The sequence below is a fragment of the Ursus maritimus genome, unplaced genomic scaffold, assembly GCF_017311325.1.
Source record: "Ursus maritimus isolate PB19 unplaced genomic scaffold, ASM1731132v1 scaffold_29, whole genome shotgun sequence".
Lineage (NCBI taxonomy): Eukaryota > Metazoa > Chordata > Mammalia > Carnivora > Ursidae > Ursus > Ursus maritimus.
Genome location: NW_024425452.1, coordinates 22,835,346 through 22,850,446, shown reverse-complemented (window position 1 = coordinate 22,850,446; position 15,101 = coordinate 22,835,346). Strand labels below are relative to the sequence as shown.

The window sequence follows — 15,101 nt, the reverse complement described above, 5'->3', positions numbered from 1 at the left end:
GGTTTTGATTTGCTTTTCCCTGATGATGAGTGATGTTGAGCATGTTTTCATATGTCTGTTGGCCATCTGTATTTCTTCTTTGGAGAAATGCCTGTTCATGTCTTCTGCCCATTTTTTAAATTGGATTATTTGTTTTTTGGGTGTTGAGTTTGATAAATTCTTTACATATTTTGGATACTAACTCTTTATCAGATATGTCATTTGCAAATATCTACTCCCATTCAATAGGTTGTCCTTGAGTTTTGTTGATGATTTCCTTTGCTGCGCAGAAGCTTTTCTTTAAATGAAATCTCAATAGTTTATTTTTGCTTCTGTTTCCCTTGCCTCAGAAGACCTATCTGGAAAAAAAGTTGTTATGGAAGAAGAAATTACTGCCTGTGCTCTCTTCTAGGATTTTTATTGTTTCAGGTCTCACATTTCAGTCCTAATCCATTTTCAGTTTATTTTTATGTATGGTTTAAGAAAGTGGTTCAATTTCAGGGCACCTGGGTGGCACAGCGGTTAAGCGTCTGCCTTTGGCTCAGGGCATGATCCCGGCGTTATGGGATCGAGCCCCACATCAGGCTCCTCCGCTGTGAGCCTGCTTCTTTCTCTCCCACTCGCCCTGCTTGTGTTCCCTCTCTCGCTGGCTGTCTCTATCTCTGTTGAATAAATAAATAAAATCTTAAAAAAAAAAAAAAAAAGAAAGTGGTTCAATTTCATTCTTTTGCCTGTGGCTGTCCAGTTTTCCCAACACCATTTGTTGAAGATGTTGTCTTTTCCCCATTACAACCTCTTGCCTCTTTGTTGAAGATTAATTGACCATATAGTTGTGGGTTTATTTCTGGGCTTTTTATTCTATTCTATTGATCTATGTGTCTATTTTTTTGCCTATACCAAACCGTTTTGATTACGATAGCTTTGTAGTATATCTTGAAATCTGGGATTTTGATAACCTCCAAGTTCTTTTTCAAGATTGCTTTGGGTATTCAGGGACTTTTCTGTTTTTGCACAAATTTTAGGATTATTTGTTCTAGTTCTGTGAAAAGTGCTGTTGGTATTTTGACAGGGATTGCATTAAATCTGCAGATTGCTTTTGGCAGTACAGAAATTGTAAAAATACATTTTCTTCCAGTCCATGAGCATGGATATCTTTATTTGTTTGGAACATCTTCAATTTCTTTCGTCAATGTTTTATAGTTTTCAGAGTTCAAGTGTTTCACCTCCTTGCTTAAGTTGATTCCTAGGAATCTTATTACTTTGGTGCAATTGTAAATGGGAATGTTTTCTTAATTTCTCTGTCAGCTACTTCATTATTAACATACAAAAATGCAATGGATTTCTATATGTTGATTTTGTATCCTGTAACCATACTGAATTCATTTATCAGTTCTCATAGATTTTTGGTGGAGTCTTTGGGGTTTTCTATATATAGTATCATGTCATCTGCAAATAGTGAAAGTTTTACTTTTTCTTTACCAATTTGGATGCCTTTTATTCTTTTTCCTTGTCTGGTTGCTGTAACTAGGACTTCCAGAACTATGTTGATAAAAGCGGTGAGAGTAGACAGCTTTGTGTTGTTCCTGAGAGAGAAGAACAGCTCTCAGTTTTTCCAATTAAGTATGATGCACAAGGTGGGTTTGTCATATGTGGCCTTTATTGTGTTGAGGTTTATTCCTTCTAAACCTACTTTGTTGAGGGTTTCTTATCATGAATAGATGTTTACTTTGTCAAATACTTTTTCTGCATCTATTAAAATGATCCTATGTTTTTTATCCTTTCTATTGTTGATGTGATGTATCATATTCATTGACTTGCAAATATCGAACCACTCTTGCATCCCAGGAATAAAACCTACTTGATCGTGGTGAATGATTTTGAGGATTTTTCTACCTTTGTTCATCAGAGATATTGGCCTATAGTTCTTTTTAAAAAATTTTTCTAATTTAAATTCAATTAGCCAACATATGTACATCATTAGTTTTTGATGTAGTGTTCAATGATCATTAGTTGCATATAACACCCAGTGCTCATCACATCACGTGCCCTCCTTAATGCCTATCACCCAGTTACCCCATCCTTCCACCCACCTCCCTTTCCACAACCCTCAGTTTGTTTACCAGAGTCAAGAGTCCCTCATGGCTTGTCTCCTTCTATGATTTCTTCCCATTCAGTTTTCCCTCCCTTACCCTATGATCCTCTGTGCTATTCCTTATGTTCCACATATGAGTGAAACCATATGATAATTGTCTTTCTCTGTTTGACTTACTTCACTTAACATGGCTCCAGTTCAAGCCATGTAGATGTAAATGGTAGGTATTCATCCTTTCTGATGGCTTAGTAATATTCCATTGTATATATGAACCACATCTTTATCCATTCATCTGTTGAAGGACATCTTGGCTCCTTCCACAGTTTGGTTATTATGGACATTGCTGCTATGAACATTGGGATGTGCCCCTTCTTTTCACTACATGTGTATCTTGGGGTAAATATGCAGTAGTGCAATTACTGGGTTGTAGGGTAGCTCTATTTTTAACTTCTTCAGGAACCTCCATACTGTTTTCCAGAGTGGCTATATCAGCTTGCATTCCCACCAAGTGTAATTGGGTTCCCCTTTCTCCACATCCTCGCCAATATTTGTTGTTCCCTGTCTTGTTAATTTTAGCCATTCTAGCTGGTGTAAGGTGGTATCTTATTGTGGTTTTGATTTGTATTCCCCTGATGGCAAGTGATATGAAGCATTTTTTTCATGTGTCTGTTGACCGTTTGTATATCTTCTTTGGAGAAGTGTCTGTTCATTCTCCTGCCCATTTCTTGATTGGATTACTTGTTTTTTGGGTGTTGAGTTTGAGAAGTTCTTTACAGATCTTGGATAACTGGCCCTTTATCTGCTATGTCATTTGCAAATATCCTCTCCCATTTCATAGGTTGCCTTTTAGTTTTGTTGACTGTTTCCTTTGCTGTACAGAAGCTCTTTATTTTGATGAAGTCCCATTTTTTTTCTTTCATTTTTGCTCTTGTTTCCTTTGCCCTTAGAGACGTGTCTTGCAAGAAGTTGCTTTGGCTGAGGTCCAAGAGGTTACTGCCTGTGTTCTCCTCTAGGATTTTGATGGATTCCTGTCTCAGATTTAGGTCTTTCATCCATTTAGTGTTTATCTTTGTGTATGGTCTAAGAGAATGGTCCAATTTCATTCTTCTGCATGTGGCTGTCCAATTTTCTCAGCACCATTTATTGAAGAGACTGCCTTTTTTCCATTGGATATTCTTTCCTGCTTTGTCGAAGATTAGTTGACCATAGAGTTGATGGTCCATTTCTGGAAACTTATAAACTACCAAGACTGAAACAGGAAGAGGTAGAAAATCTGAACAGACCAATAATCAGCAAGGAAATTGAAGCAGTAATCAAAACCCTCCCAAAAAAAACAAGAGTCCAGGGCCAGATGACTTCCCAGGGAATTCTACCAAACATTTAAGGAAGAAATAATACCTATTCTACTGAAGCTGTTTCAAAAAATAGAGATGGAAGGAAAACTTCCAAACTCATTCTATGAGGACAGCATTACCTTGTTCCCTTTTTTTGTAGTGTCTTTATCTGCTTTTGTTTTTACAGTAATGCTCTCATAGAATGAATTTGGAAGATTTCTTTCCTCTTCTGTTTCTTGCAATAGTTAGAGAAGAGACAGTATTAACTCTTTAAATGCTGAATTCACCTGTGAGGTAGTCTGGGCCTGGACCTTTTTTGGGGGGTGGGTTTCTTGATTACTGATTCAATTTCATTGCTGGTAATTGGTCTATTCAAATTTTCTATTCCTACTTCAGTTTTGGGAGTTATAATTTTCTAAGAATTTATTGATTTCTTCCAGTTGTCCAATATGTGGCATATGATTCTTCATAATATTCTCTTACAATCATTTGTATTTCTGTGGTGTCAGTTTTTATTTCTCCTTTTTCATTTGATTTTGTTTGAGTCCATTCTCTCTCTCTCTTTCTTTATGAGTCTGACTAGAGGTTATCAATTCTGTTGATCTTTTCCAAGAACCAGCTCCTGGTTTCATTGATCTATTCTGTTGTTTTTTTTAGTTTCTATTTCATGTATTTCTGCTCTAATATTTATTATTTTCTTCCTTCTGCTGCTTTTGGGTTTTGTTTGTTCTTTTTCTAGCTCCTTTAGTTGTAAGGTTAGGTTGTTTATTTGACATTTTTTGAGATAGGCCTGTACTGCTATAAACTTCCCTCTTAAAACTGCTTTACTACATTGCAAAGATTTTGGACTGTTGTGTTTTCATTTTCATTTGTCTCCATGTATTTTTTAATTTCCTCTTTGATTTCTTGGTTGACCCATTCATTTTTCAGTAGCATGTTATTTAACCTTCATGTATTCGTGTTTTTCCACATTTTTTCTTGTGGTTGATTTCTAGTTTCATAGCACCGTAGTCAGAAAAGATGTATGGTATGACTTTGATCTTTTTTAATTTGTTGAGATTTATTTTGTGGCCTAATATGTGATCTATTTTGGAGAATGTTGCATGTGCACTTGAAAAGAATGTGTATTCTCCTGTTTTAGGATGGAATGTTCTGAATATATCTGTTAGATCTATCAGGTCCAATGTGTCATTCAAACCCATTTCCTTGCTAATTTTCTGTTTGGATGATCTATTCATCCAAACAGAAAGTGGGGTGTTAATGTTCTCTATTATTATTGTATTACTATCAATTACTTCCTTTATGTTTGTGATGAGCTGCTTTATGTATTTGGGATCTCCCATATTGGGTGCATAAATATTTGCAGTTGTTATATCTTCTTGTTGGATTATTCCTTCTAAAATTATATAGTATCCTTCTTCGTCTCTTGTTACAGTCTTTGTTTTAAAGTCTAATTTGTCTGATATAAATATTGTTATCTTTCTTTTCACTTCTGCTTGCATGGTAAATGCTTTTCCATTCCTTCTCACTTTCATTCTTCACGTGTCTTTGGGTTTGAAGTGAGTTTCTTATAGGCAGTATATAGATTCATCTTGTTTTTTTATCCATTCCATCACCCTATTTTTTTTATTGGAGCATTTAGTCCACTTAAATTCAAAATAATTATTGATAGGTAGGTACTTATTGCCATTTTATTATTTGTTTTATGATTTTTTTTGTAGTTCTTCTCTGTTCTTTTCTTCTCTTGCTTTATTCTTTCTTAGTTTGCTGGCTTTCTTTAGTGATACATATGGATTCCTTTCTTTTTATTTTTTGCATATCTATTAGTGGTTTTTGATTTGTGGTTACTATTAGGTTTGTATATAACATATTATGCATATACAGTCTATATTAAGTTGATGGTTGTCACATTTTAGGTAAATGATGTTATACTTTACATCCTTTTATTTTGTGAATCCCTTGACTGATTTTCATAGATATAATTGATTTTACTGCTCTTGTGTTTCCTACTTTTCCAAATCTTACTTATGGTCTTTCCTTTCCATTCAACATTTCTTGTAGGGCTGGTTTTGCGGTCATGAATTCCTTTAACTTGTGTTCATGTAGGAATCTCTATCTCTCCTTCTATTCTGAATGTTAACTTGCTGCATAGCATATTCTTGGCTGCAGGTTTTTTTTCTTTCTTTCCACATTTTGAATATATGAAATATCAGCTGACAGCCTTGTGGGGTTTCCCTTGTATGCAACTGTTTTCTCTTGCTGCTTTTAAGATTCTTTCTTTATCACTACTTTTTGTCATTTTAATTATGATGTGTCTTGGTGTGGACCTCCTTGGGTTGATTTTGCTGGAACCTCTCTGTTTCTCCTTGATCTGGATTTCTGTTTCCTTCCCCAGATTCAGGAAATTTTCAGCTATTATTTCTTCAAATAAATTTCTTTTCCCCTTTTCTCTCTCTCCCCCTTCTGGATTCCCTATAATGTGAATAGCATTATGCTTGATGATGTTGGTGAATTCCCTAAGTCTATTTTTATTTTTTATTATTATTATTTTTTCTCTCTCCTGCTCAGTTTGATTGCTTTCCTTTACTCCGTCCTCTAGGTCACTGATCTTTTCTTGTGTTTCCTCTAGTCTATAATTTATTTCATCTAATGTATTTCTAATTTAAGTTAGTGAGCTCTTCATCTCTGATTGGCTCTTTTTAATGTTTTCTATCTCTTTGTTAAGGGTCTCACTGAAGTTTTCCACTCTTTTCTCAAGTCTAGTGAGTATTTTACCTTTATCACCATTACTTCAAATTCTTTATCAGGCATATTACTTATCTCCATTTCTTTTAGGTCTCTTGCTGTCATTTTGTGCTGTTCTTTCATCTGGAACATATTCCTCTGTCTCCTCATTTGGGGTATGGCTTTAATTTTATCTTCAAATGAAGTAAGATGCCACAATAAATATGAAACCATTGTAATACTATAATTTTTACACTGTGTCTTTTTAGAGGACATGCCTCATATTTTTCAGCTCCAGATTCTGGGCTCAATTCTTTTCTTGGGTGAGAAGTTAATGAGACACAGGACATAGCACTCAACCTTCAGAGGATGAGCTCTGAGCCTGGAACCTGCTCTTGCAATAATTTATTTCTCTCTTATTACCATCTCCCCACAAAGGTTCTGAATTTATTTCAGTATATGCTTAGTTCTTTCAGTCTTAGAAACAGAGCCCACTTTGCTCCCACTAGTCTTAAAAGATGTTCCAATCCCAAACTCCAGTCCCAAACTTTAGTACTTGCAGCAGGTGCTACTCTCTCATACTGTTGCTAGAATTCCCTGAATTAACTCCCTATCTACAGACACTCCACATGCTGCTGAAAGTTACATCTCTGATGTTCTAACTGATGGTCTCCTCTTCCTCCCTTGCCTTTGGAGAGACCTTTCTGGAAGGTCTGTCTAGTATTGTTGTGTTACAATCAATACTGTTATTATTATTGGCAGCTACCATTTACTGATATAGACTTATCCTTCCATTAGCCTTCAAGATCTCTGAGAAAAGAGAAGCAGTGTTTTGTTTTTTGTTTTTGTTTTTGTTTTTCCATTCTCTTAGGCCAGGTTTGAGTGAAGTGTCTGGCCCTGAATAAATAAGTGAATATAAAGGGAACTAACCACATATTAGGCACTACAGTACACACTCTGTACAATTGTAACTAAGTAACTCTACCAACACTATTTTTTAACTGAGAATACTGAGACTCAGATAAATTAAGAGCTAACAAGATAAATTAGCAGATCATTACAGTTAAGTAGATGAGCTAGGATTTACAACCACATCTGTCTGATCCCCAAACCGGCTCACTCTCCACAGTGTCATGATGTCTTGCCTCCATGATTGGTTTTTCTTACTCTGACCTATTTTGCTGATCATCACTGAGCTCTAGTTATGGCATTCTCACTGATTTGTTCACTGTTTCTAAGAGAAAACAGTTTAAAAATATTTTTATTGAATATATGTTTATACATATACTATCTTTATCCATCTATTAATCATCTATCATGATTCCTTCCACAGAGGCATTTAGAAAAAAACACTGCCCAAATATGTATTTGTACAGAATTATAGTTTTGAAAAAAAAAATGAACTGTTACATACATTAGCAATTCCTACTGGTGACCTGAATTCAGGTTATTTTTATGGGTTTTCTCATCATTCCACCCATAGGAAAATCTGAAGTCATGAAATTTAGAGATATCTCACTTTTTAAGGATTTTTTTAGGATTACAGGCCTTCTTCTCTAGGGAAATCAATAATAAATCTATTATCACTTTAACACCAAAAATGATTTTTAAAGGACCTTTTTATCTGAAAGGGTGTTGCTAGCCATTTGTTCTCATCCAAATGACCTACTGACACAATTAGTAGCTACATTTCAGTCCAGCAGAACCTTGAAAAACCATTATAAGCTTATGAGAAACAGTTTGCAATACGAAACTATTGCTATTCTGAGGATGAACAAACAGCGTATTGTTCTTGAGTGGAAACATCAGATAATCTGGGACCATTTAATTTAAAGTTCATCTTTTCTAGTCTTTTCTACTCAAAACATAAGCTTATTCAAGTTGACTTTTTGTATCATGGTGTATTTTTACTAGAATTTAATTGTAATAATCTTATTTTTTAAGGCATGACCTAGTTCTTTTAAATTCACAGGCTGAAGAAAATGGGTGAAAATAGAAGATAATATATGTGAAAATACAGTTGGAAATACATAGCTATGCTTCACACATCTGATGGCTAATTTAAACAGTGTTGAGAAGGGAATGTATTACATAGTAATTAAAGAAAGAGGTTTTAATAAGGTATCTAATTTAGAAACTTTACTAGTTCTCTTTCATAACCAACATCACAACTCACATCCACAGGCTTGCCGTCGGAAGCTCGTGCAGCAATAACAGTCCTTCCACGAAGGTCCACAGTGTCCTTTTCATCTATATGCCGGCTTGCAATTAAATTACAATCCATATAGAGTGAAATGCCCTGGGATTGTATACCAATGCCAAGTTTATGCCATTGACGATCAAACAAAGGACGGAGTTCTCGATTTTTAAAAATGTAGTTCAACACATCTCCCTCAGGAGCTCGGAACATAAATTCCACCACCTTCTTTCCACCATCAACTACTATAGAAACCTGCAAAAATGTAAATTAGCATTGAATGTTTTAAAACCAGGGTTCAAATTACTAAAGCACACAAATTAAAAATTAGAGATGCATGTTGGTATAATTGAGGCACTTAGTAAGATGTTTTAGATGACACCTGTGTCCACCAGATTTCTTAATACAAAAGAATAGCAAATATCCAGCTACAAAAATGTTTTAAATATGGGCATTCTGGTGAATGTAATATGTTCCTTTCTTGACAGAACATCTGAGAGTATATATTTATATGTATGTGTATATTTAAGTATATATATATAATTCTGTATGAGTAATTCAAGAATTAAATGTTACTTAATTTAAAAAGAGTAAGAATAGGATCACTTCTTTTAGCATGAAAACTGAGATCGACTTCTTGAAACTTTGATGATTTGCATGGTGCAGAGAAAATACCTTTTCATAAAGGATATACTCTTTTAGTTCAGTTCCTCTTTCCATCATCAAATTATGACTGTATCAACAGATTAAAAGACCAGTGAAATAAAAAAAAACTCAGTGGATATTTATAGAAATAAACACAAATGTAAGGTGCCAATGAGTAATACTGAGGTTCATCCCCTGCCCCCAACCTGGAGTCCTGGCACACTCATCCTTCTGCCCAAATGTCATCTCTTGCACAAGTATTCTTGGGTTCATTCTCCCTGTGCTCCATTTTAGGAAGCTACCCTTTCTATGCTCCCATAGTCCCCATTCAGCACCGAGCTTACCTCTACTGCTGCACCTGTCATACTGTGATTATGCTCTAGTATATTTTTCTCTTAGATGCCATCCTCTTAAGACATTATGCTCCCTGATAAAGGAATTACACTTTTAAAAATTTCTTTGTTACTAACCAGCATTAGCATGTGTTCAAAAACTTTCTATTGATGGAATCAATATTTATATCCCACCTCTTCACTCACTATGGACTTTCAAATGAAACAATCAATGAATTATTTAAAAATAATACATATCAGAAATGATAGGAGATAAAGAGGTTATTAGTAAGGTAGACTTAGTGTCAATGAAGCAGTTGTGAAAGGAGGGTCATTTGAGTGTCTTTAGACAAAATATGAATCATAGTACAGATCTCAGCAAGCTCATCCTAACAATGAGAATACTTGCATTTTCCTGTTGATGATTACTCTAAAAGAATATTTAGATACTAGATCTGCTTCCAAATTTGTGCACACTGTGCCAAGATTCACCTGGCATACCACATAGGACAAATAAGCACAACTCTACAGTTCCTTACCTGTGGTATATTCTGCTGGTTTAAAACCTGCCACAGAAACCACCGTTCCTTTTTGGTGCTTCTTCGTACTCGAAACATAGCTGCTATTGCATACTCATCAGGAAGGCCTTTGGGAAATATCTTACTGGGGAAGGAAAACAAAGAATTATTGTGAGAACACTAAGGATGGTGAGGAAAGAAAATCTAGGTATGAAGTTCTTTGTAACACAATATTTTTTTCCCATCACAATAAAACAAAGTCGCCAAAATGGAATTTTCTCTGTAAAGTCACCATTATTAAACTAGGTTTCACAATGACCGTTACTGTACTGCTTTAAGTAACACTGTTCATTAAAAAGCAAATAAAATGCTAATTCCACTTCTGGTCTGATTCTGGCATCTTTGCTGAGAGTCACCATGAGCTGCGAGTGCTTCAGGGGTGTCTTTAGGGGCCAGTAGCATGGCAGAAGACATCAGATCCAAAATCAAGAGCTACCAGACTGTCTCTTTCAATGGCTCCTTCCCCAACCAGAACCAGACCAAGAACTGCTGGCAGAACTACCTGGACTTCCACTGCTAAAGGAGGTGATGTCTCCACATGTGAATGGTACTGGCATGTGCACAAGTCTTCTGTCCCATAGCCCGAATGTCAACCATGGAGCAGAAGGCACATCTCCTAGAAAGATTGGAACTGGCTCCACCCACCTCTCCTTTTTCTTCCATCCTTCTCCCAGGGTGGTGAAGGGGGACCTGGGTACGTGGTGATCCCCACACTGGGATCCTGAATCATGGCTTAGCTAATAATAAATACTCATTGGAAAAGTATAAGACTGTGTATGTGTAAAAGAGCTGGATGGGCAGTCAAGAAGCCAGGGTGGAAGTAATACTTGACCAGTAAGAGGGACTTCAGAGTGATGGTTTTTTCCATTTTGTTTTGTTATTAAACTGACCACCTTCTCCATACCAGACAATTTAGTGAATGACTATATAAAATAGCCTCAAGCCCCTGTATGTGCTAAAATTTATCTGTATGTTCCCCTTTATTATCTATACAATTTCAAAAAATTTTTCTTATGTAATCTTTGAACTACATAAAAATAGTATAATAAAAACTCCTGTGGGGGCACCTGGCTGGCTCAGTTGGTGGAAGCATGGGAGTCTTGATCTCAGGATTGTGAGTTTGAGTCACACATTGTGTGTAGAGCTTACTTAAAAAAATAAACAAACAATTGCATGGTGCACTGGGTGTTATACGCAACTAATGAATCATCGAGCCTTACATCGGAAACCGGGGATGTACTGTATGGTGACTAACATAATAAAAAATCATTAAAAAAATAAAAATAAAAATAAACAAACAAACAAAAAACCCTCCTGTGTACCCAAATAGATAAATAGATAGATAGATAACAAAATAATGTGGCTTTGATGTCTGCCATTTCTCTTTGGGACCACCTATAAACCTGAAGGTGAGCACAGGTATAGTTGAGAAGTGACACCAAAACATAAACTACCAAATGAACATTTTGAACTAGTTAGTTGCATCAAAACTTTTAAAAAGGAAACCTCAACAGAACAGTAGGTTCCCACTCCACCCCCACATGTGGTAACTTGTGTCTCCATCTTTCTTCTAATTTCCTGCCTCCTTTACCCCACCCTCCACCTTCATGTTTTCGGGATCCTATCTTTATTTCAAGTGTTCTGGAATTTGACAATACTATTTCAAGATTTTCCTCCCATTCATTGTATTGAACATATCTTTGAATATGAGTTGCACATTACTGAAAAAAAAAGTTTTGTAAGTTTTTATTATTCTTTCTATACAATCTTCTCTTATCCTCTCTTTCAGGAACTTGTTCTTCAGACAACCATTTAACACCTATCCCAATGATCTATTCTGCTATTCTACTATTCTACTTTCTGGGGTATTGCCCTGATTTATTTTCCAATCCATCTATTCGACACCAATTTTTGTTATTTTCTTATTACCAGGATTCGCTTTTGTTCTCTTTTTAAAAATATCCTGAATGCAATATTTTAAATCCCTGACATAATCAATTAGGTGGGTTTTTAAATGTTTTTTCTCTGCATCCTTGAACATCTTCCTTTCATATAGGTTCATTTTTCCTTTTTGATAGTTTGGCCTCTCTCTTCCATGCTGGAAGCTACACTCTAATTTTTTTTTATAATCCATATATAATGAAGGATGAAGCACTGAACTTTGATTGCAAGCTTCATGTATGCTGGCACAGTGTGTCAGTGAAAAACTTCACTGCATAGCCTGATCAGCTGGCGGATTTCACTGAAAGTCCCTCAAACGTGAATGTAGAAAGATTAGTTCTCTAGTGACATTCAGTTTCTCCAAAGAAGAATCTTTTTATGTCCCATTTGGTAAAGAGTATTCATCTGGATGCAGGCATTCTAAAAGCAGAGTGGGTATGTGGGGGTCCTACAGTTTGGTACAGAATTTTGCTTCATTCCTCTGTTTTTGGTGCCATGCCTCTTTCCTGCCTTCACTATCCTGCTTACCTTGCATCTGGAGGCTCTCTGGCTCAATTTCTCTCAATAATAAGTTTAACAAACCTCTCACCTTTTGTCTGGTTGTATGATGAAAAAGGAGGTACACTACACCCATACACCCATCCCTCACCAGTTTCTGCAGAGGCTGTTTCCCCCAAGTGATAAGTCTCTTGGGTGTCCACTGAGGTCAACTGGCCCACATCTCACTAGAAACTCCAGCCCAACAATACACAGGTTCTAACATCTTCTAACTGCTTTTTGACTTCAAGGAATATATTGTAATCTTTCTTTCTCTTTTGTTCCAACTCCATTTCTACAGTCGATTTTGCATTTTAGAGGGTTAAAACTCCTTTCAGATCTTCAACCTCTCCCTCTCCAATGCCTCTTTAATCTTGGTTTACAAACATATGCATATCTTCTCCCTGCTACAAAATAAACAAAACGTCCTCCAACCTTGCTACATCATCATATCGTCCTCTCATCTATCCACCAACCTTCTTTCACAAATATCTTAATATCTGCATTGTTACTACCCACTTAGTCCTTAACTCTCTTGCATTCTAAAAGCATTTCCAATCAGCTAATCCACTGGCCTCTTCTCAATCCCCATTCCCCTCAATCCTTCTGAAGGTTTTAACACTGAAGATATCCTTTCCTCATTAATATAAACCAGGGGTCACAATCACAGGCCCTATAGGGGCCAGGAAACAGGAATGTAAGCGTCCTGAGGTTCTTCGTGTATCCTATTTACCTTTTTGTTCCCAGCATCTAGAGCAGTGCCTGCACAAGGTGGGTACTCAATAAATATTATTAAATGAATCAATTAATGGACTGAATTCAGATATAAGCTACCTAAACAAAACAAAACAAAAACCACATGGCCCTCTCCATTTAGCTTAGGTTTTTCCATCTTGGATAGAAATATGCATATAAGAAAATTTCACTTTCCTCTTAAGACTTTTATAAAACAATAACGACAACAAAACAAAAACCACAGGTGCACCTGGGTGGCTCAGTCAGTTAAGCATCTGCCTTCTGCTCAGGTCATGATCCTGAGGTCCTGGGTTTGAGCCCCTATTGGGCTCCCTGGTCAGTGGGGAGCCTGCTTCTCCCTCTACCTCTGCCACTACCCCCTGCTTGTGCTTGCTCTGTCAAATAAATAAATAAAATCTTAAAACACGCATACACACACACACACACACACACACATACACAGAAAACAGAGGAAGGAACAGCAACTGACACCCATCCTCATGTAGAGGTCACAGGCATGGATTGGGGGAAACTAAGAACCCAACCCATCTATAGGAGGCAGCTGCTGTTTAGCTCCAGCCAATTGTTACCTTATGGGAAGTGGGCCCAGTGTTGCCAGATGATCCCATTTTTCAAGAGAAGCTAAATTACTTAGATTTTTATCTGGAAAGTTTAGAGTTTTCACTTTGGCAATCAACTCAGATTTTTCATAAACATTTTCCAGACCAACACTGTGCAAACAAAGTGAAAACAGTGACTACTTATGTTGGCATGCTTGATGGTGTGACAAAGCAAAAAACCATGAAAACACCTTTCTTCTCATTGGTTAGGATTTTAGACACAAAAGCTCCTGTCACATCTCTTCATGAGATTTCAAGCTTTTTGAAGGCAAGGAAGCATTTCATCTATCTTTGTATCATCCACAAACCCCAAGTGCAGTGCCACAAGGGACGATCTACCTGTTTGTTACATGCTATATGTTATATGTTACATACTATTTGTTAAATGAACGAGTGACCTAGCAAATGAAACAGATGAAGACACCCTTATAATTTATAGAATTCTTTAATATTTCCTAAAACTAAGTATAATTATTTTCCAATAATTTTTCAATAATCTAACTCAAAATTGAAAATATATCTCATGAAAGGTTCCTTCTGTGACAAAAATAAATGAAAATATTATTAATATTAATAATGTTAATATGCGATAAATACAGTATTAAAATAATACACTGAAATAAATTTAGTTATGTTTACAGAAAAACTGATTTCTTCTTAGTCTAAGTTTATAATGGATAAAAATCCTTATAGTTACTATATTTTCCTTTTAGTAATATTTGTTCTATGTTCAAAGCCAAAAATGATTTTGCTTGCCAAAATTGTAAATTTTGAAGAAAAATTTCTCCATTTTAAAAACAACAAATTACAAAATATATCAGTTCTTATAGACTATGTTTCTTGTTTATACCACACAAGCACACTTAATGTGACACAGAATAATTTCTCTGGGTCTTGCCAAGGTTTCTATTATAAAAGAGGCCATATTGGATTACTGGTCTGTTACCAGAGAGATATAATGACAGCTTGCTATGTGTAAGATATCCATGCTTGAATATTTTTGAATGGAGTGTAATTTCCTATAAGAAATTCGATCCATTGCTTATTCAGTGATATTCCCATTAAGAAAAATATTGTTGATCCTTACTTGCTAAACTGCACATATATATATATATATATATATGTACATATTTGGATAGAAATTACCATCGGACTATTTTCTACCTTCCCTTCATTTCATATACATTGTATGTAGTTCAATGCTGTAAATGGAAAATTCATCCACATAAATTAATACTAACCTATATTTCAAGAGCTCAAAGTTTATTAAAATTTAAGTGTAATTAATCTTTTATTTCCCATTGTCTACTTTTCTTCACATTAATGAAAGTCACCTACAAATTCATGGACAGGTGAGAATGGACATATGCCAAATTAACAAAGTGTT

The 15,101-nt window shown here is 35.7% G+C and overlaps 1 protein-coding gene across 1 annotated transcript in view; it reads right to left on the bottom strand.

Annotated features, from left to right (window-relative positions):
* COL19A1 (collagen type XIX alpha 1 chain) overlaps positions 1–15,101 on the bottom strand; it is a 299,548-nt gene that overhangs the window by 248,077 nt on the left and 36,370 nt on the right. Inside the window, exons 5-6 of the mRNA XM_008684899.2 lie at positions 9,843–9,966; positions 8,306–8,581 (exon numbers count right to left, since the gene is read on the bottom strand). Coding sequence (XP_008683121.1) covers positions 8,306–8,581; positions 9,843–9,966 — 400 coding nt within the window. The remainder of the gene's footprint in view (positions 1–8,305; positions 8,582–9,842; positions 9,967–15,101) is intronic.